The sequence below is a fragment of the Phocoena sinus genome, chromosome X (assembly GCF_008692025.1).
Source record: "Phocoena sinus isolate mPhoSin1 chromosome X, mPhoSin1.pri, whole genome shotgun sequence".
Taxonomy (NCBI): Eukaryota; Metazoa; Chordata; class Mammalia; order Artiodactyla; family Phocoenidae; genus Phocoena; species Phocoena sinus.
Genome location: NC_045784.1, coordinates 55,008,309 through 55,029,755, shown reverse-complemented (window position 1 = coordinate 55,029,755; position 21,447 = coordinate 55,008,309). Strand labels below are relative to the sequence as shown.

General features: G+C 44.7%; 1 protein-coding gene across 6 annotated transcripts in view; it reads right to left on the bottom strand.

Moving 5' to 3' along the window:
- Window positions 1-2,776: 2,776 nt before the first annotated feature.
- MSN (moesin) overlaps window positions 2,777-21,447 on the bottom strand; it is a 112,936-nt gene continuing 94,265 nt past the window's right edge. For 2 of the 6 annotated variants that reach the window (XM_032619094.1, XM_032619095.1), the window contains 11 exons: window positions 18,786-18,881; window positions 17,381-17,655; window positions 15,952-16,035; window positions 15,126-15,272; window positions 13,754-13,850; window positions 11,857-12,020; window positions 9,263-9,393; window positions 8,842-9,002; window positions 7,512-7,604; window positions 5,780-6,004; window positions 2,780-4,955 (listed from right to left, as the gene is read on the bottom strand). In XM_032619094.1, coding sequence (XP_032474985.1) covers window positions 4,791-4,955; window positions 5,780-6,004; window positions 7,512-7,604; window positions 8,842-9,002; window positions 9,263-9,393; window positions 11,857-12,020; window positions 13,754-13,850; window positions 15,126-15,272; window positions 15,952-16,035; window positions 17,381-17,655; window positions 18,786-18,881 — 1,638 coding nt within the window. In that variant the 3' untranslated portion in view covers window positions 2,780-4,790. Of the gene's footprint in view, window positions 4,956-5,779; window positions 6,005-7,511; window positions 7,605-8,841; window positions 9,003-9,262; window positions 9,394-11,856; window positions 12,021-12,594; window positions 12,601-13,753; window positions 13,851-15,125; window positions 15,273-15,951; window positions 18,882-21,447 lie in introns of all 6 variants that reach the window. The other 4 variants (XM_032619092.1, XM_032619093.1, XM_032619096.1 and 1 more) reach the window with 4 other exon arrangements.

The following is a 21,447-nucleotide window of genomic DNA, read 5'->3' as shown; positions in this document are numbered from 1 at the left end:
AGACATTCTGAATTTGAGGCTCCAAGAAATATTTAAATCTTGTCTCTGTCACTCCATGCTGTGTGACCTTTGACAATTTATCCTCTCTGTGCCTTAGTTTCCTCATCTGTAATAATTGGCCTTGACTCAGAGATGTGAAAATAACATGAAGAACTATAAAGCACATTGAAGAGTGTCCGACATACAGTAAGCACTTAGTAAACATTAATTATAATTACAATTATTATTACAAAGCCATGAGCAAATCTGAGATGTTGAGGGGCTGGGAAGGATCTATGTCTAGAATGTAAAGTGCTGGGGGGAGACAGACGATGATGAATAGTGGAAGAAAAGACAAGTCAAATTCTGAAGAGTCATGAATGCTCCCGAAGCTAAGCAAGGTAATGGATGTTCTCAAAGAGCAACAGGCTTGGAGTCCTCCATTTCAGCTCTAGAAAATGATCTAGAAGTAGTGTGGCCTATTTCCTTAAGATCTTGACTAAAGGCTTCAAGAAACATCACCCATGCACAGATATGTAAATGTGGGATGGGGAGATATCTTTAGGAAGAAGATTGGTAACAAAGCAGCTAAGACAGTAAGGATGCCCCATGGTAGACTGTGTACAGGTTTGGGGCAGATACAGGAGATAGTTCAAGGCTAAGTCCTACCATTGTGACTGTGGACAAGTACCTTGGATCCTTGAGCTTCAGTTTCCCACTCTACAGAATGGGGAGAAAGGATTAGATCCAGAAATCTCTCTGGTCCCTTCCTGATCAGATATTATAATTAAGGGATAGAGTAAAGCAAGCAATGGAGCACTATTCCTGGATGGCAGAGAAGGCCTGACCTAGGCCTTGAAGGCCTACCGAAGAGTCAGGAAGCAAGTTCTAGGCCCCTATCTGCCTGACTGCTTGTGTGACCTTAGACAAGTCTCTTATCTCTCAGGAAAGTATTGGTCTAGTCTGGACTCCAGTGGCTCTCAAAGTGTGGCCCCTGGAACAGCAGCATCAATGCAAATTCTCAGGTTCCACTTTAGACCCACTGAATCAGAGACTCTGGAGGTGGAGTCTAGTAATCTGTTTTAAGCAGCCCACAGAGATTCCAAAAGACAGTAAAATTTGAGAACCATTATTCTAGATATTTTCAAACTTTTGCAGTGAGGGAGCCCCCCCTTTATCTTTTCTTTTTTATGGATTTGCAATTTATATACATCTTGATGAATTTTTACATGTTTGTACCCTGTAACCACCACCCAAACCAATTGTATTTCCATGACCTCAGGTTTCCTTGTGCCACTTTCCAGTCAATCCCTCCCATCCCAGCTCCAAACAACCATGCCTGCTCTAGAACTTGACATAAATGGAATTATATGTTCTCTTTTGCGTCTACTTTTTTTTCTGTACAAGATATTACCTGTGAGATTCATTCATACTGTAGTGTCAGTAGTTGTTTTTTCTTTAATTTCTACTGCTGAGCAATATACCATTATATGAATATACTGTTGCTTTGTCCATTCTCTAGTTGATGAATATTTGTGTTGTTTTCAGATTTGGAGCTATTGCAAATAGTACTGCTATGTCTTTTGGTGGACAGAAGCACTCATTACTCTTGGATATGTACCCAGGAGTACTACCACCCCTTTTAAAAATTAAATCTTTTTCTTTTGAGATCACTGTAGATTCACATGCAGTTATAAGACAAATAATACAAAGAGATCTCATGTATACTTTATTCACTTTCCACCAATGGTAATACCTTGTAAACTATGGTATAATATCACAACCAAGATATTAATATTGACACAGTCAAGACAGAGTATCACTGCAAGGATCTCTCATGTTGCTCTCTTATATATCCAGATCTACTTCTCAGATGGCTTCCCCCCACTTCATTAACTGCTGGAAACCTACACTCTGGAATCATTAAATACATTGATACCTGTGTCCCACTACTAGAGATTATAATTTGATCTGAGGATGTGGTCTAGGCTTTGGAATCTTTAAGATTCTAATATGCAGACAGGTTTCAGAGCCACTGCCTCAAAGGGTTGTTGTAAGGATTTAAAGCTCACAGAATACATACTTACTTTTCCTTGCAAGTATTGGCTCACCAAGAAGGGAGGTGGTAAGTGAGAGAGTATGCCAGGTCCAAAACGGCCCGGAAGGCTGATCTGGGTCTCAGTTTCTTCGCCTGTAAAACTGGGATAACCATATCTAGGCTACAAAATTGCCATGTTTTATAAACCATAAAGTACAACATCTTTTGTACATACCTATACTACTCTCCATTCTTACTTCATACTCCACTTCCTATTATCTTTTGCAACAGTGCTCAAGGTAAGTTCTCTGACCTTCACTGGCACTGCAGTAAGTGAGGATAGTAGGTGAGCAAGCCTGGAGGCCTTCCTGAAAAGAGGCAGGATAGGGCCTGACCACCACAGGGGGAGTCCAGAGATATAAAACACCCCCCACAAGCAGCCCCAAAGCTCCAATGCCAAACAAGCCCAGGAACATCATATGGTCAATGCAGGGCCCATCTACACCAGAAAATATTGGCCTAGGGCTACGGAAAGGGCACAGGCTATTAAGTCATACAGTCCTGTGCCCTTGGGCAGTTATTCTACTTTTTCAAATCCATTCCCTCCTCTATAAAACGAGGATAGTCATATCCACTCTCCATAGGACTGAAGTGAGAATGAAATGAGACCAGGGATAGGAAAGTGGTCCACAGAGTGCAAATTACAGTGAAGTATCTTACAGCCACCCACTCATGCCACAAAGAAAGATCAAGTCACAGTGAAGTCTTCCTAGATTTTATTGGCACTGAAATAGAACATTGGTTAAGCATAAACCCCTCCAAAAACAAATTTTAAAAACCCCAAAAATACACACACAAAAAAACTGAATATAAAATCTAACCTTTTTCCCCAGCTTCCCTGGGGTGGGGGGTACTACCTTTAAGGCAGCTAGATTACCCCACAATTCCAGGTTTGAATTTAGCCAATATAGGGCGTATCACCAAGAGAGTGTCAATATAATTCACAGCAATGCACATAAGACTCCGCAAGGTCAAGCAGGAGGCAAGGGGAGGGAGGGATCAAAGCCATGGGCTCTGGGCTAGGGGCACTGCATGGAAGGACAGTAGGGCCCCTTGGGGAATGAACTCTGAGGAGAAGGCAAAAAAAGGAACAATAAAACCAAATACCAAGAACCTTAAAAATGGATTGTATGACCTATAGTGACAGGTGATATCACTAATACTGAAAGCTTCCTACATTAATTTTTCTGGCAAAATATTCTTTTACAATATAGTATATGCTTCCTAGGTGTAGGGGTGGTAAGGGAATGAGGTCAAAATGATCCTGTCCCAACACTAATATCTTCTAATTAGGGGTGCATTAGCAAGAAACACAGAAATCAATATTTAGTTAGATGCCACTAAAATATATAATACTGGTGGAAAGAAAAAGAACACACATGAGACAGAGAGGAGGAGGAGGCTGCTCCTGGGTTGAAAGAAAGAGGTGGGAGTGTGAAAAGGACCAGGCCAGAGCCCCTAACAGCTCTCTGGTTTACAGCTCCAAGGGATAGCACAGTTGGTGGCAAGACCTGGGTTAGAGGTTTATTAAACAGAGGCAGGACCCAATCACCACCTTGGAGAGGTGTAAACTGTAGGATCTGGGCCACAAGCTTCCCTCACCATACTCAGCTTCTTCCACCCACTCACCAATTGAGCCAACTGACATCAAGATCCAGGGCTCACCAAACCAAGGCCTTAATGGCCCTGAAGCAGGAGCTGTGGTCCAAGTAACTCTGAAGGGAGAAGTAGTCTGGGACCCCTGGCAGGTAAAATACTGAAGCCACGTGTGAATATTTCCTCCCTTTAGCAAAAGTCCTGGGTGGGGCTGGCTGGGTTTGGGGGTAACCATCCCTACTGTTCTACTTGGAGGGGGTTTGGGGATTGGAGTGGGGAGGGGCAGATCCCAAGAGGGGAAGAGGAACACAGAATAATAAGTAAGGGATATCTCTGCTCATAGAACTCACTTGAAACAAGTCTAGGCTCCCATAAGGCATAGGGGCAGATCCTCTACCCAATCTTGTCTGAACAGAATGGCCAACGGCCTTCCAGGATGTTGGTGAAGCCTCTTGCAGGCACTGTCTCCCCCATATCACCCTGAAGAGAAACTAAGTCCCTGAACTCAGGGACAAGGTTTACTGGGACCAAGTTTGTAACAGGCCCAATCTGGGAGGTAGGGAGAAGAATGAGTGAACATCTTTTTAGCCTCCAATCATTACAAAGCCTAAATAACTCTAGAAGGGATGGACACTGGGAGGCCTAATCCTAGGGCAGTTGACATCCTAGAGCATATAGCCAGGGCTCCGCCTCCTTCTCTAAACCCTATGATGTTCTAATTCTGCAAATCACAGGACCATGAAGAGGAAGGCAGTGGTGGGGGCCAGTTTTCAACCTACTACACTTGACTCCTGCAAAGCAACAGTAAATGTGGGGGTATTTCCCAAATCAAGTGGGAAGTGCCTCTGAGCTGAGAAAGTGATCTCTTCTAGAAAGCTAGATCACCTGGGATAGAAGAAAAAGAGGGTCCCATCATCACCATAGTGGGCCATCTCTCTGCCTAGGGAAGTGAGTGAGGGCTGAGGGGCTAGGTTTGGTCCCATGGCTGTACTGAATGCTTGGCATGACTCCTGGGCTGCTCTAGTTAGTGGCTCCAGCACAGTGTGAGCTAGGCAAGAGTGTAGGAGTGTGAGGGCAAGGAAGAAGGGAGGAGGGGTCCCTAGAGGCTGGGTGCCCATTACATGGACTCAAACTCATCAATGCGCTGCTTAGTATTGCCCTGCCGGATTTGGCGCAGGGTCTTGTACTTGTCTCGACCCAGTCGCATGTTCTCAGCATGGATCATGTCATTAGCAGTCTTCTTGGACTCATCACGGGCATTGGCCAGCTCTGAAGTGAGGGCCTGTGAGGGTGCAAGGGGATAAGGGGTTAATGGCTTCCTCTCATTTTACCTCCCCTCATTAACCAGATGTACTTCCTGATTTATTTCCTTCTTACCTTCCTCCCACCCTCTCCACCACCTTTCTCTCTCACTCCCCCACCCCTGCCCCCCTCTTTATACACACAAACACAGACACACACATTTTTTGAGAGCCATTTCCAGCTCTGTTAGAACTGCAGTGGGGCAAGAATAATAATAATAATAAAAAAACCAGAACACCAACTTAGCAGATCAACTGATGACAGAATCCTGAGAGTACAACAATACACCAAAGAGATTCAAGTAGGAATTGTGACAACTAAGTATTTTCTGAATATGAGGTAAATGGAATATGGGTGGAGGATGGAGCAAAAAAACAACAAAAAAAGAAGAGGCGGTCCAGGCTCTGATTAATAAGTGAGAGCTGGGACTTCCCTGGTGGCACAGTGGTTAAGAATCCACCTGACAATGCAGGGGACATGGGTTCGAGCCCTGGTCCGGGAAGATCCCACATGCCGCAGAGCAACTAAGCCCGCGTGCCACAGCTAGAGAAAGTCCACGTGCAGCAATGAAGACCAAACACAGCCAAAGATAAAATAAATAAATTTATAAAAATAAAAATTAAAAATTAAAAAAATAAGTGAGAGGTGCTCTCCCTTAAAGCTCTCATTGAGAAATGCTCAAGCTCCCACACAGCACTGAGACAGGCTCCTCTACTGCTCCCGTGCCCCGATGATCTAGGGAAGGCCATGGGCTACTAAGTCAATACACATGGTCTCCATGACCCTTTGGGTCAGCCTTGATACCTTCAGGTGCTTCTGCACACGCTCATTCTTCTCTGCCTCAGTGGTACGTTCCTCCTCGCTGCGATCCTTGGCCATGGCATCAGCCCGCAGTTCAGCGCTGGCCTCTGCACCGTTCTCATCCTGCTCATCCTGCTCATTCTCGGCAGGCTCTGCCACATGAGGCGTGCTCATAGCAGTCTTCAGCTCTGCACGGGTCTTCTCCAAGTCTTCTTGTACCATCTGAGCCTGCCCAGTAACAAAGGAAGAGAAGGACTGGCAGTCAGACCAGGCTAACTTGCGGCATCCCTATGTGTGCCTAGAATGGCCCAGCAGGAAGCAGGCACCAGGTAGGCCAAGTCACTTTGTCTGACTGATCCTGAGTTCCTTCAGCTGTATAATAGGAGTAATTCCTATTACTAGTACCAAATTCCCTGGGGGTACTGGAGAATTCTGGGAAGTATTTGAGAAAGCCTTGAGCTCCTTCTCCCATGATACCCACTGTCAAGGAAGGATGGAAGCGTGAAGAAACCCAAATCCTCCCATCGGTCAGAATGGCCATCATCAAAAAATCTGCAAACAATAAATGGTGAAGAGGGTGTGGAGAGAAGGGAACCCTCTTGCACTGTTGGTGGGAATGTAAGTTGATACAGCCACTATGGAGAACAGTATGGAAGTTCCTTAAAAAACTAAATAGAACTACCATATGACCCAGCAATCCCACTACTGGGCAAACCATATACCCTGAGAAAACCATAATTCAAAGAGAGTCATGTACCACAATGTTCACTGCAGCACTATGTACAACAGCCTGGACATGGAAGCAACCTAAGTGTCCATCGACCAATGAATGGATAAAGAAGATGCAACACATATATACAATGGAATATTACTCAGCCATAAAAAGAAATGAAACTGAGTTATTTGCAGTGAGGTGGATGGACCTAGAGTCTGTCATACAGAGTGAAGTAAGTCAGAAAGAGAAAAACAAATACTGTATGCTAACACATATACATGGAATAAAAAGAAATGGTTCTGAAGAACCTAGGGGCAGAATAGGAATAAAGACACAGATGTAGCGAATGGACTTGAGGACACGGGGAGAGGGAAGGGGAAGCTGAGAAGAAGTGAGAGAGTGGCGTGGACACATGTACACTACCAAATGTAAAATAGATAGCTAGTGGGAAGCAGCCGCATAGCACAGGGAGATCAGCTCGGTGCTTTGTGACCACCTAGAGGGGTGGGATAGGGAGGGTGGGAGGGAGACGCAACAGGGAGGAGATATGGGGATATATGTATATGTATAGCTGATTCACTTTGTTGTACAGCAGAAACTAACACACCATTGTAAAGCAATTATACGCCAATGAAGATGTTAAAAAAATAAAATAATTTTTTAAATAAAATATAAAATAATGGGGCTTCCCTGGTGGCGCAGTGGTTGAGAGTCCGCCTGCCAATGCAGGGGACATGGGTTTGTGCCCTGGTCTGGGAAGATCCCACATGCCGCGGAGTGGCTGGGCCCGTGAGCCATGGCCACTGAGCCTGCACATCCGGAGCCTGTGTTCCGCAACGGGAGAGGCCACAACAGTGAGAGGCCCATGTACCGGAAAAAATAAATAAATAAATAAAAATAAAAGATACTTCCAGGTATTATCTTTAAAAATAAATAAATAAATAAAAGAATCTAAGGAACTGGAGCCTATGCATATGATTCCCCATCCCACACTGCTTTGTCCTGGGCACGGTATTTTACCTTCTGCTGCCATTCCACAGCCTCACTCTCCTTTTTCTGTCGGGCCATCTCCAGCTGGGAGATCCGAGATGTCAGCTCTGCCATTTCCAAGGCCTGTGGATCAATTGGAAGCTTATGAGAGGTGGGCCTTCTGGTCCTCAGGCCCCAGGTGTCTTCAACCCCAGATCCCCTGAGAACTAACAGGGAACTTGCTGCTCCACTTGCTTGCTGCTCTGGAGGCTCTTTTTACCACACTTCCTCCAGGAAGCCCAGAGGAACACTCATTCTCAGATCTACTATAGCACCCTATTAACTCCAAACTATTTCCTTATAAGTCAGAGCTCCCTGCCTAGACTATAGACCTGAGGACAAACAACGTGTCATCTCTGGCTCTTCCTCATCTCTCTCTCCCTCTCTCCCTCTTGGTATTGCCAATTGCACAGTTAGGGCCTCAGTAAAGCTTTGGAGATCACTGTGTCACTGCCTGAAGTGGCAGACCCTTTCCTGTTATCCTACAATGCTCAGGGCTCCACTAAGACTCTTCCCAGGACAAGTATAGGAATGACACTCAAGTGTCACAAAGTGATCTGAAGAAGGGAATAAGCTTATGCACGCCCTCACACTTTGGGCAAATCTCCCAGAGGACGTTTCCCCCTGAGAATCAGGTTTTAGGTTCTTGCACTCTCACTCCAAACAGTACAGGGGAAGAGCATACGTCAAGGAATTTGGGACACAGGTTCTTAATTTCTGAGACACAGAACCCTTGGAAATTGTGATGAAAGAATAGATGCTCACCCTTCTCCCCTAAAAAATGTATAGACACACAGTTTTACATGTGCTTTTAGCGAGCAAACCTTTAAAAGAGAGGCAGAAATGACTTCTCATTCTTACTCACTCACAACAGTGTGACCTCTGATGAGTCTCTTCAACCTCTCTGAGTCTTAATTTCCTTTTCTGGGCATATTATCCCACAAGGATAATCTCATAGGGTTATTAGGAAGAGGAAATAAGGAAGTAAGGAAAAGGGAAAAGTTGCTAGTATAGCTTGTAACACACGTAGCTAGTCAATCAAGTGTGAATCCCTTTACTACTTTCCTCCCTCTCTCCTTTGTCAGGTCATCAGCTCAAATCCCCAGTTGCTAAGAAAGAGAATAAAAGTAAGGGTTAGGGAAGAGTATTTGCAAAATGACTTCTCAGCTTGCTTCTGAAGGAGCTATCTGCTGGAAGCCTGCTGAGAGAGAGTTACCCTGCTGGAAGGAACCAGTCCTGCAAGCAGAGGTAGCTGTGAATAGGTAGGCAGACAGAAGAGAAAACTCAGGTCCCATAATCCCAGCCCATTTTGTAGCTTTACCAGTTGTTCCTGGGTCTTCTTCTGGTCCCGGGAGGCCTGCAACAGGGCCTCCTTGGCTTCTTCAGCTTCTTGACGCTCTTTGGCCAGTTTCTCAGCCTCGCTCTGGGCACGCTTCCGCTCCTGTTCAAGTTCCAGAGCCCTGCGGGTCTGTTCTTCCAGTTCTGGGAAGAGAAGGTAGGGGAAAGGTGGTGAAAAGTGCAGAGATCAAGAAGGGACACCTAACTTCCTTCCTGGAAATGCTTCACCCCAGGACACAGCTGGCAGAAAGTTCTAGGCACTCTTCCTCTTGCTCCATCACTCCTCTATTCTATAGTCATATCTGGAATATATGGCCTGAGTCTGCAGCTCAGACAGAAGGGTTTCCAGTTCATAGAGTCAGACTGTGGGAAAACCCAGTCTCCAAGGTGACTCCAAGCCTCACCTTGTTGAGCCTTCTTAGTCTGTTCCTCGATCTGCTTCAGCCTCTCCATCAGTTCCTCCTTTTCCCGTTCAATCTTCTCCTTCTCCTTTTCTGCCATCTCACGTTTCTTCTTCTCATTTTCCAGCAGAGCACTAGGAAAGGAGAAAGAAGGGAGGGAACAGGATAGCAAGGCCACATGGAAGCCTTGGAATTCCCAAGGCTCCCTGGCCCTGGACCCTCAGTCCCCACCCATCCAACACACTCAGGGCTTGTGAGGCAAGACCACTCTCCCTTCTCTCTACATTCTTGTCCTTACATCACAGCCCTACGTGGGCCGGTATGCTCAGGGCCCTGTCAGTTTGTCCCAGAATCAGGAGATCCAACCTGGACTCTCAGCTTGTCCACTACCCAGTGGGTAATCAGTGGGTGACCTTAGCTACGTCATTTCTTTGCTCTTGCTCTCAGTAACCTTATCTGTAAAATGGCCAAATAAGTCCTGCCCTATCTACCTTATAAAGTTACAGGGAGAAAAGTTTTGGATCTGTGCTGATATACTGTGGTTCAAGTCTGGTGATCCCTATGGCTGGGGCATCAGTCCTCTGCCTGCCCTCTGAAGCTCAGCTCTAGGCTCCTTTTCTCCAGAATTTGTTGTAAATCTAAAATAAGTATTTGCTTTTTCTTGCCCCAGTGCCTCTTCCAGGAGGCCTTCTTTTCTCCCTTGGCTAGATGTCTTTTCTCTTTCTGACCCCTCAGAATACTTGGCCTATCCTTCTCCACATCCCTCCTCCCTGTTATTTTTCTCCATAGTACTTCTTATCATGTCACATACCATATAATATGCTTATTTGATCTGTCTGTCTCTTCCCACTAGAATGACAGCTTCATGGGAGCAGAGCAGAGATTTTTGTTTCTTTTATTTTTCACTGCTCAATAAATATATATTGAGTGAATGAATGACACAGTATTTGTACCTTGAACCGTTATATATATACTATTTTTTCCCTTTCTTCTACTATACTGTGAGGTCCTTGAGGTCAGGTTCCTGCCAGATCCAGTTCTGTAAACTGCCCCTAATTTCATTTTTCCGGAATAAATGTGAAATTTGGTGTCTAACCTCTCATACACGGAGTCATTTTCCAGCCTACTAGATTAGAAGCCTCCTGAGGTTCCAAACTCTTTATGACAGAGTATCTACTAAAACAGTGCTCTCAAACATTAACATGCACAGGAATCACCAGGGATCTTATTTTTCAAATAACTTACTGAGGTAAAATTCACATAATATAAAATTAACCATTTTAAAGCAAATAATTCAGTGGCATTTAATACATTCACAATGTTGTATGACCACTACCTCTATTAGTTCCAAGATATTTCATCACTCCAAAGGAAAACCTCATACCTGGTATTAAGCAGTTTCTCCACATCTCCCCTCTCTCCAGCCCCTGACAACCACCAATCTGCCTTCTGTTTATCTATTCTGGATATTTCATATAAATGGAGTAATACAATATGTGACCTTTTGTGTCTGGTTTCTTTCACTTAGCATAATGCTTTAGAGATTCATCTACATTGTAGTATGCATCAATACTTTGTTCTAAAATTTTTAATGGCTGAATAATATTTCATTGGATGGCTGTACAATTTGTTTATCCATTCATTCACTGATGGACATTTGGGCTGTTTCCAATTTTTGGCTATTGTGAATTGCACAGCTATGAACAGGTATGTGCATGTACCTGTTTGAACACCTGTTTTCAATTTTTTTCAGTATATACCTAGGAGTGGAATTGTGGAATTGTATGGTAATTCTACATTTAATTTTTTGAGGAACCATCAAATTGTTTTCTACAGCAGCTGAACCATTTTACATTCCCACTAGCAATGAGCATGAGTTCCAATTTCTCCATACCCTTGCCAACAACTGTTATTTTCTGTTTTCATTTATTATATCCATATTAGTGAGTATGAGGTGGTACCTCACTGTGGTTTTGACTTGCATTTCCCTAATGACTAAGGGTGTTTGCATGTGCTTGCTGGCCATTTGCATATCTTCTTGGAAGAAATGTTCAACTAGGATCTTAAGTTGCAGATTTTGAATCAGCAGCTTTGAGGTAGGTCTCAGAATACTGCCTTTCTAAAAAGTTCCAAATTTGATGCTGATGCTGCTGAGCTTTGATGCACTTTGAGTAGCAAGGGGCTTCAGTGCAAAAGGGCTTGGTAGGGAAAATTCTGGTGGCTCTGCCCAATTCCACTCAAAAAACCCTAGAGTCCAGGTTTAAATGTGCATGAAGCCTTCTGCTACTGCTGCTATACTGGTCAGATAGCCCAGAGCAACCCAGAGTCCACCTAGAAAAGCAATGGCATGAGGGTCATAGATAATGGGGAACTATGAAATGTCCCTCCCTCCTATCAGCCTCTGAAATCCTAGGGTTCTAAATGCCTGCCTCCTGGGGATGGGGATGCCTGAGACTTAATGGAAGGGGTGTATCCCTGTACAGCTCTCTCTCCCCCAGTACCAGGATGGCTTCATGCCTTGCCTTTAGCAGGCTTGGCACCTCTGAGAAGCTTCCTTGCCACAGCCCTGGCCCCCACTTCAGTTCCACGTCACCTACCGCTCCATCTGTTTCTGGTGCTTCTCCTCCCGGGCCTGTGCCTTCATCTGCTGCACCTCGATTGTGTCGGGCTTGCGGCGGCGCATGTATAGCTCATGGTTCCCCATACACAGAGCCAAGATCCGCTTGTTAATCCGCAGCCGAGGAGCATAGAAGACGAAGTCCTGGTGGAAAACCAGCAGTCAGAAAGAGTTTAGAGGGACAGATGAAGGTGGGCTTCTGCCTTCTGAAAAGCTAAGTCCAAAAGCACTGGAAAGATCATGTTACAGATGGGAAGACCAATTATCAGAGTGGTGAAGTGACTTGCCTAGGGTCAGATGGCAGGTTAGTGGCAGACCCAGGACTGGAACCCAGGCTTCTTGACTCCGAAACCAGTGCTCTTTCCACCGAGCCACAATTTCTTTCAACCTTTGCTTATGAAAAGCATCCTAAAATACCCTCAATGCAGTTGAAAGATAGAAACTGACTTTATCTGCTAATTAGATATCCTGCTGGGTCTCAGGGGCCTCTCTTAGAGGCCCAATAATCCCTGCATAATACCGTGGTGAGTGTAGTATGGGTGGGCTGGACTGGTTCTATAATCTCCTAAAAGCATATCCTAGACCCAGTCCCTTCAATCCTGTTTGGAATAAGGCAGTTTGTAAATACATACATGAATATATAAATCTCCTGAACATCGATTATCCTGGTTGTTGTTTTTTAAATATGCCCTTGATCTCAGCTGGCTTTGTTACTTACCTTTTTCTGATGAAAGTTGAGCACAGCAGCAGTATTAAAAAAACAAAACAAAACAAAGAAAAACAAAAAACACACACACACACAAGAAAATCCAGTGAGTTTGAGTTTGTTACTACAAATACCACTGGACCAAGGTCACCAGCTGATGGGCTAACCACCAGCTCCTGTGCCACTGAACCCAAACTGCTACCATCTCGCATTGCTTGGGGTGCAGTAGAAGAAGCACAAGAACCAGAGGTCAAACAACCTAGGTGTAAATCCCAGCTCTATCATTTTTAGCTATGTGATCTTGGGCAAATCACTCCATCCCTCTGAAACTCAGTTTCATCACTTATAAAATAGGTATGCTACTACCTACCTGACAATGTCGTTGAGGGTTTAAAGAGACAACATATATAAAGTTCCTAGCAGGGCAAGTTCAGAGACCTCAGAGCTGGAGAGGAATGGTTGAGGCCTCATGAGAAAGGTCTGGTTCAGCATGGCCATTGGCCCTTGTTGGACATGAGGTACATCAAAAGAGGAGACTCTCATCTCAGTTTTCTATCCTATTCCCAAGCACCAGCTTTCCAGTCTTGTCAGCCACAGGCAACTGAGTAGGTGACAGGTATGGCAAGCATGTTAGAGGAATGACTGGACTGAAAGCACTTTCTTGGTTTTGGATTGCTCTGGAAAGAAGTCTTGAGAGGACAGCAGCAAAGTTATAACAGAAAGAACACCTGGAGAATCATCTTTGGATCTGGACTTCTCCTGGCTCTGTCCTTTCTCCAGAATTAAAGATAAATCGAGTACATGAACAGTTTCCACTTTCTAGGGCCTAGAGGCTTTAAAAGATAAGATGTACTCTCTGTTTCCACCCCAGAGCCTCGGGGAAGTAAAAGACAGTGGCTAAGAGGCAGTAATTAGACTGCCTGTGGCTCTCCATAATCCATGCTTCTCCTGAGACACAGGTAGCAGTGTGGCACCAGTTATAGGATGCCTCCTGACCATTTCTTGGCATCAGCATCCCCTTTCATTGCCAATCGCCTTTTGTGCCTCCTATTCCCACCCACATACACAAAAAAGCCAAAAAAGGGAGAGAAATATAGAATGACACAATTGCTTTTAGCATTATCCAGGCCTTGGCAAGTACCTGTGTTGGCCAGTGGGAGGAGTCACTTACCGGGGCTTTTTTGTCAATGGGCTTGATGACAAATTTCTTGTCATTAAAAGAGATGTTCCTGATTTCACTCCAGGGGAAGCCTATCTTAGGAGTCAGTCTGTAAAAATGGATGCCAAGAACATTAGGATAAAGGCAAGACAAGAAGGACTTAGAGGGTTGGTGCCTTGCCCTCCCCACCACCAACTCCTCCCTTAAGGAGGTAGATTCATTGCCAGCTCAGCCAGTGTCATCACATGCCACCAGGTCAGTTGCCAGCATTGAGGGTGCACAAAGGACCTCCTGATACCACAATCAACATATCCCTTGTCCCAATATCTGAGGTTTGTTTTATTTTATTTTTTGTTGAGGCATGGACCTTGTAACAATCTCTCACAAGAATCCCCAGCCCTACTTAACTGGAACTCTTCTACCCAAGGTTGTAAAAGTTGGGGAGAAGGTAAATAATGAGTTCCAAGACTCAGAAGTTACACAAAACAATAATATACTGATCTCCATCCTCATCAAGAGCAAGCCAAGAAGGGACTTCCCTTCCAATGCAGGGGACATAGGTTTGATCCCTGGTCGGGGAACTAAGATCCCACATGCTGCGGGGCAACTGAGCCCACATGCCGCAACTACTGAGCCCACGTGCTCTGGAGCCCACGCGCCACAACTAGAGAGAAGCCCGTGCACCGCAACGAAGAGCCCATGTGCTGCAACTAAGTCTCAACATGGCAATAAATAAATAAATATTTTTTTTAAAAAAAGAGCAATCCAAGGAAAAAAAATAAGCTAGTGCGATAAGGCTGTAGCAAGAGGGATTATAGGCCAAAAGGCACTTAATCATCATATGCAAAGGAGATTAATTACAAATCATGACAAGGTAGGTTTTAGACCAGTGTCGTCCAACAGAAATATAATGAGAACCACACATGTAATTTTAAATTTTCTAGCAGTCACACGAAAATAAGTAAAAAGAAATAGGTGGAATTAACTGTAACAGCAGTTCATTTAACCCAGTATACGTAAAATACTATCATTTGAACATGTAAATCAATATTTTTAAAAATATTAGTGAGATACTTTGTATTCTGTTATTCACACTAAGTCTTCAAAGTCCAGTATGGAGTTTACACTTAAAGCACATCTCAATTCAGAGCAGCCACATTTCAAGTGCTCAACAGCTATATGTGGCCAAAAGCTACCACAGCGGACAGTGCAAGTCTAGTCAATGCAAGATTTAGAGGCCTGAGGGAGGTTGTACAATCATCTGGACTGGTCTAAACTAGGTAGAAGAAGAATGATATAGGTGGCACCCAGGAAGTATAATCCTACTCTGTCAAATCCTAGGTGTCAAAGTGGCCCAAAAAACTAAGTAAGCTCTGAACTATACCTGTCATTCTGCTCATAGATGTTGAGACCCAGGGCATCCACTCCCAGCCACAGCTCTGAGCCTTTCTTGTTCTTGATGCTGAAGTAGTTCACACCATACATCTCCAGATCCTGGGCAATCTTCAGATACTCCAGGACAGCATCCTCCCTAAACAAGACAGCAGGGTGGGGTGGGGGCGGGGAATATAGGGGACCCTGTGAATCAGACCCGGGGAGACAGAAAGCCTACTTGTTCTGCAATTCTGACAAGAATCTTGCTATAAGGGGTGGGCAAGAGGATGGAAGGTGAACAGATGATGGTGAACAGAGCACAACATGACTTTTGCCAAAACATGCTCACAGGAGCCTCAGGTCTGAGGTTCCCAAGGGGAATAAAGGCGGGATGACCCTTGCTGGCCTCTGGCATGTTAGCTATCACAGAAGCCTCGTACGCAGGCACATTATTAGCAGAGCCCAGATGAGGTGGTGATGGCAAAATGGTAAAATTTGTTCTTCAACTAGACAATTCCCAAATGGTATGCCACGTTTATAGAGCTCCTTCTTCATTTCATTCTTGGGGAGGAGACCCTGGTGGCACAGAAGCTCCCTAGGGATCCTGAGATCCCCTCCATTTCTTTATGGTCAAAATTGTCTGGGCTATCAGTTGCCATCATTCACAAAAAGTACAGCTTTATAATGGCCCTGATTTGCCTTCCATTTCTAATTTCCTGTTTCTCTCTCTCCAATGTCCTCCAGTGTTCCTTGCCCTCTGCCTCTTCTCTCTCCAGAACCAACTCTCATTCTCCCTGCAGGGGCAACAGAGCCCACAGTTGCTAGGGCCGGCTTACCTGAGCATGCCCCGGTGCTCCTCATGCCACACCTGGATACGTTCCTCCCACTGGTCCTTGTTAAGTTTGTGCTGTTCCAGGACCCTGGAAAGACAATGCATGGTGAGTAGTTTAAAGCACAAAGTCCAAAAGCAGGGGTAAAGGGAAATCTACTTAGCTCCCCAAGGGGTTGATGCAAAAAGTATGTGGGGTCATTACACCAGAAGCAGACTGAAATTACAGCAGGAAGTATTAATTAGACATAGGGAACTGCCTGAGGAGTATGAGAGATACAGAATGGGTGACCAAGAAAGACAATAGGAACACCTTCCTTTGTACCTTTAACCAGAAAATCCAATAATGTGCTGTGGTCTCTAAGCAGAGCAATAACATATCAACAGTCTGTGCTGGCTTGTGGAGCTAAGAGTAGGAACGGGTCTCATGGAGGCATGCACGCGCTCTCCTAGATCTTTGTGGTACCAACAGTTTGCATTTGTGAGACTATTGCTCAGGGATAAGATTACAGCCTGTGGCTACAGAACAAATAACTGAGCCCAAATGGCTCTGGGAGAAACTATTGATAATGGGCTCAACCTCCCAGATCTACTAGATCATAAACAAGGCTTGCTTTAAATATGCTATCTCAGACATTATGGCAGTGACTTAGGTAGAGTCCCAGGGCACAACCACTATCCCTAATACCTTCAGGTGAGTTGTACATTTGCCACAGCTCCACTGGGACTGAGGCTACCAGAATGAAACAGAACTTTTCCTTCCAATCCAAAAGCCTATGAAAATAGCAAATGGATGCAGTGGGGTTAAAAAAAATCAAGAGACTAGGGTTCTAGATCACCTTAAATGAGCTGTGGGAGATTGAGCAGGTCAGAGTGAGCACCTCTGCACATCTATTCCCTGAGCTAATAAGGATTGTGCTGCCTTATTCATTTTCTATGTTGTTGTGATGCTAAAACAAGAATGAGTATTTGAGAATGTTCAATTTTGAAGTTTAAAAAAGCAGAAATCTCTGTACACTGGTTATCAATATTAAAAGACTGTTTGAGCTCTCCACATCCCTGGCTTAAGTATTTCTCACTCCTATGAACCTCTGATATAAGAGGTCTAAATCAGTGAAAAGGATTGAGAAAATGGAACTGGGGCAAGGAGAATTAATCTATCTCTGGTTCTCTATATAAGCACCTGTTTCCAGGGTAATGAAGTCCTGTAATTAGGCAAACAGAGGAGGAAAAAAAGCTTTTTATTTTGAGAACCAGAGAAATAACAACAGGGTATGGTGCCATATGCAAATATGTCTGTCTGAGCAGCATAACATGGTCTTCAGACAGACCCTAGTGGAGAGGGACAGATCTGGCAACCTCTGTATAATACGGATCAGTCAGCTTTGGGCTGCAGCCCACGCTGAACAGGGCACATGGCCAGTACATCACCTCACCTCTGTGGCAGCAACTTGTCCCCGGCCAAGTAGCCAGACTTGTGGACTTCCTTATTGAAGTCACCATACTTGGACTGGACAGCATAGGAGGCCAGCAACACAGCAGTCTCAGGTGGGCAGTAAATATCATCATTGAGAATGCCCTCCTTCACTTGCAGGAAGAATAGTCGCTGTGTGATGTCCTGGATCAATTCCTCGGATACATCCTCAGGGTAGAACTTAGCCCGGAACTTGAAAAGCAGGGGGCTTTCCTTCCGCACATCCTGGGCAGTCACCTGGGAGCAGCAAGGGGTTATGGGCTCTCAAAAAATAGACTTTAGGGATGGGGGAGTGGCTATAGGGTAGGGAGAAGACACTGAAAAGTCATCAATTTGGATAATCCCAAAGAGTTGGGTGGCAATTCTCCTGGTAATTCAGAAAAGAGACACATTACTTTCATTGGGGACCCAATCCCATATCCATAATTGCTTCCTGTAGGGAATTACTTCCTGAAAAAACCTAACACCCACTGATAGTCATAAGCCCTTAAGCCATCATCATCTGACAATATATCCAGCTGCCCCCATGGTCTGAAAGTAGGCTTAAGAAACTTCTCTTTTAAGGCCCCCCCAACTCCATAAATCAGCAAAATAAAGACTAGGATGTATGACTGAGGTCTGGGAATTGGCTATAGGCAAAAGCACAAATCAGACTGTCTTTTAAAGCCTGAAATTGGCTATTAGTGGCTCACATTTTTCCAGCAGAAGTCTCCACTCTTTGTGAAAAGAAGACTCTGCCAGCAGAAGGTGGGGCACCCATCCCCTAGACACTGTCAGGAAAATAAGCCATAGGACAGTATGGAGACCTCCAAGGGCAAAGTCAGCCAGTTTGAGGATAACTGCCATGTTCCTGCAGAGATGCTGCTTGGAGGTGGAGAGTTTGAATGGACATATACTTAAACCATCCCACTTGGAGTTCAATTGAGAAAGAAAATCAAGAAAGGACACATCTGTATGGGGCCCAGGCATCAGTTGACAAGCAAGAAAAGGGACAAGATAAAGATTATGAGACTTTCAAGATTCTTTCCAGTTTAATAGTCTATGACTCTCTGTTTAACAAATTTCCTAAAGCCCTTCAGTTTGGAAAGGAAAAAAGGATACCAATCCCGTCCTGAAGAACTACTAATGGCTATGGTCCATAAGTGGGTCCCATCCTCCTTGGACACTGGCCATTCTTGCTGTTAGGAGTCCAAGTGGAGACAGCAAGAGGTCTGCCCTTATTCTGATCTAGTGGTCGATCAGAATTTTTCACTCATGAAAAACTGAGCCCTAGATGCCCTGCATTTGCCAGCGAACACATTTTACACCCCTGAGAAAGATCTGGTAGAGGAGTGAATTCTAAACCTGACGATGGGATAAGCAATTACCTTCTTATTGAGTTTTAGCCAAGTAGAGAAACCCTTAGTGTCCTGGTACTGCAGACCAAAAAACCAAACTTCCCTCAGGCCGATAGTTTTCACCACCTGAAAGAAAAAACACAAAACAACCACTAGTTGAATGCCTACCTTGTGCCAGGCACAGAGGACAGAAATGTGGAGCTCACATGGTCCCAGGGTCTGGCAAGAAAATATACTTGAGCAGGAGCTAAGAAACGATGTCAACATCTCTCTGAACAAAGTACTTTCGCTGAGGTAGGGACTGGATCGATTACTTATGAGCACGACCACACGCCAATAACTTGATATCCATTATTTCCTTGAATTTTCACAATAGCCCTATGATATAATTACAATTGGGCCAATTTTATAGATAATAAAAGTAAGGTTCAGAAGTGAAGGTTCAGTTAGTAAGTAGCAGAGTCAGGTCTGTTTGACTCCAAACCCATTCAAATCCAGTGCTTTCTGCCACCACCACCACCCGCCTCAATTATGCCATGCAGCTTCACACACCCAGGATGGATTAAAAGCTGAAGGTAAAAACTGTTGGTTTAAATCCTGAATCTTGTTCTCCTGGATTACTTCTCTATGTTTAGCAACTAGGAATAATGCCCACACCCTTCAGACTGAGTCCTATTTACAATGTCCAAATAAAGAATGTTTGAGGAGACAGAGCAGGGACTGTGGTATCTATACACCCCAAAGCTGTGCTGTGCCTAGGGGCTGAGATGCTTCTTTCCAATCCTGATTAGAGTTCAGTCATGATTCCCCTTTACCACTCACACAGGTTGAGAGTGGGAATGAGGGTGGAAACAGGGTGAGTACCTCAATGTGGTAGCTGAGGGGCCCCATGGTGTTCTGGGCATCTTGGCTGAGCAGTGGGCAGGAAAGGGAGGCCAGCCAGGAGAAGACAGATGGGGTCTGTTTTCCAGTCCCCGACATTAGCATGTAAATAGTTCTGGCTGGTGGCTCAAACCCAGCATGCCCACCACTGGGGATAGAGGCAATAAAGCTGAGCCACATCCTAATGAGGTCACGCTGGCATCAGAGTCTTCTTTATATTTTCTTCTATTGTGGGGGGGTGCTGGGGGGGGTTGAGGTGAAGAAATTTACCTGGACTTAGAAACAGGTAACAAGGACCCAGTGTTGCTTATGTCCTCCCTGTGAATAAATCAGTATCTCCCCTCAAAACGCACACACGCACGCTCACACACACACACACACACACACACACACACACACACACACTGCACTGTATCCAAAGTCTGCACTACACATCCAAGGCCAGGCCCCATAGTCACTCCCAGAGCTTACAATCTAGAGCTTCAGAGGTCCCAAGGAAAAAGTAGATCATGTTTATTAAACTACCTGTTATGTGCCAGGTATCAAACACTGAACAACCATGAGATAGTTATTATCTCCATTTTATAAATGAGGAAAATAAGGCTTAGAGAGGCAACCTGTCTAAAACTGTAGAGCCTAGACTAGAATCCTAACTGTATGACTCCAAAACCTATACCCTTTTCTCTTGCATGCTATCTCCTAATGCCAAGGGCTCAAAGGATCTTAGAAGCCCTGGGGTTCCCAAGTGACTAACTCCCTTGTCTCTCTTTTGGCCCAGATATCCCAGCCAGACAATGAACTTTGACTACCTCTGCATCTAGATATAGTTCCTGGCTTTCCCACTAGACTCAGTCAACAACAGCTTTGGAGAGAAGCCATATCCCGAGGTCATTAACCTTCGTGAGCTCACCAGGGTATATGCATGGTGATCACCCCTCCCTTTCTAGCTTGAATCAGGTATCAGAAAACCTCAGTGGAAGTCTCAATTCTGTCTCCAATTTGCTGTATGATCTTAAGGTAGCATATTTCCCTCTGTGGGCCTCAGCTTCCTCATCTATCCAGCTTCCCCATCTACTACAAATGGTGTGGCTTAAATGACCTCTTTCTGCTCTCAAGTTCTACCATTCTACTAATTAGGTTATTTGTAAATGACCAAGAAATACAACCCCATTTCCCACCTACCTCTTGCCAACTTGGGTAACTAGGAACATGCTTAGAAAAAATAAATGAAGGAAGGTGCAGGGTATGAGGAAAGATCAAAAGACTTCCAGGATTCAATGGCAAGGTGAGTCCTTGAGTCTAAGTCAATAGGCAGTAGGAATTACCAGGTTTTAGATGACAACAAAGTAGTCATGTTGAAATGTGATTTTGGCTTTTTTGCAGAGGATAGAGGGAGAGGATGTGGACAGCAAAGATTTTTTTAAAGCACCTCTTATCCTATATCTAAGATAGGGCCTAATTAACAATTCTAATGGTTTTTCACAAGGCTGCAAAATAATAATGTACCAAGGTACAGTTGGTGGAAAGAAATAAGTTCCAAGAAACGACTCAGCCCCAAGAGAGAAAGGGACCCACTGAAGATGTTGAAGATGGACCACTAGGGCCAGGATGCTAGGTCACGGCAGGGCAGACTGGGAACAGAACTAGTAGGGCAGCAACTGGTTTTTGTCTGTACCAATGGCACAGCTGTAGAGGCTCAGAGACCCCAGAACTAAAAGGAAATGAGGAAGGCACGGACTACACAGCCAGTCCCACAGGTCCCAGGAGTAAGTTCCTTAGCCTCTTCTTGCACCATGCTGTCTGTTTCACT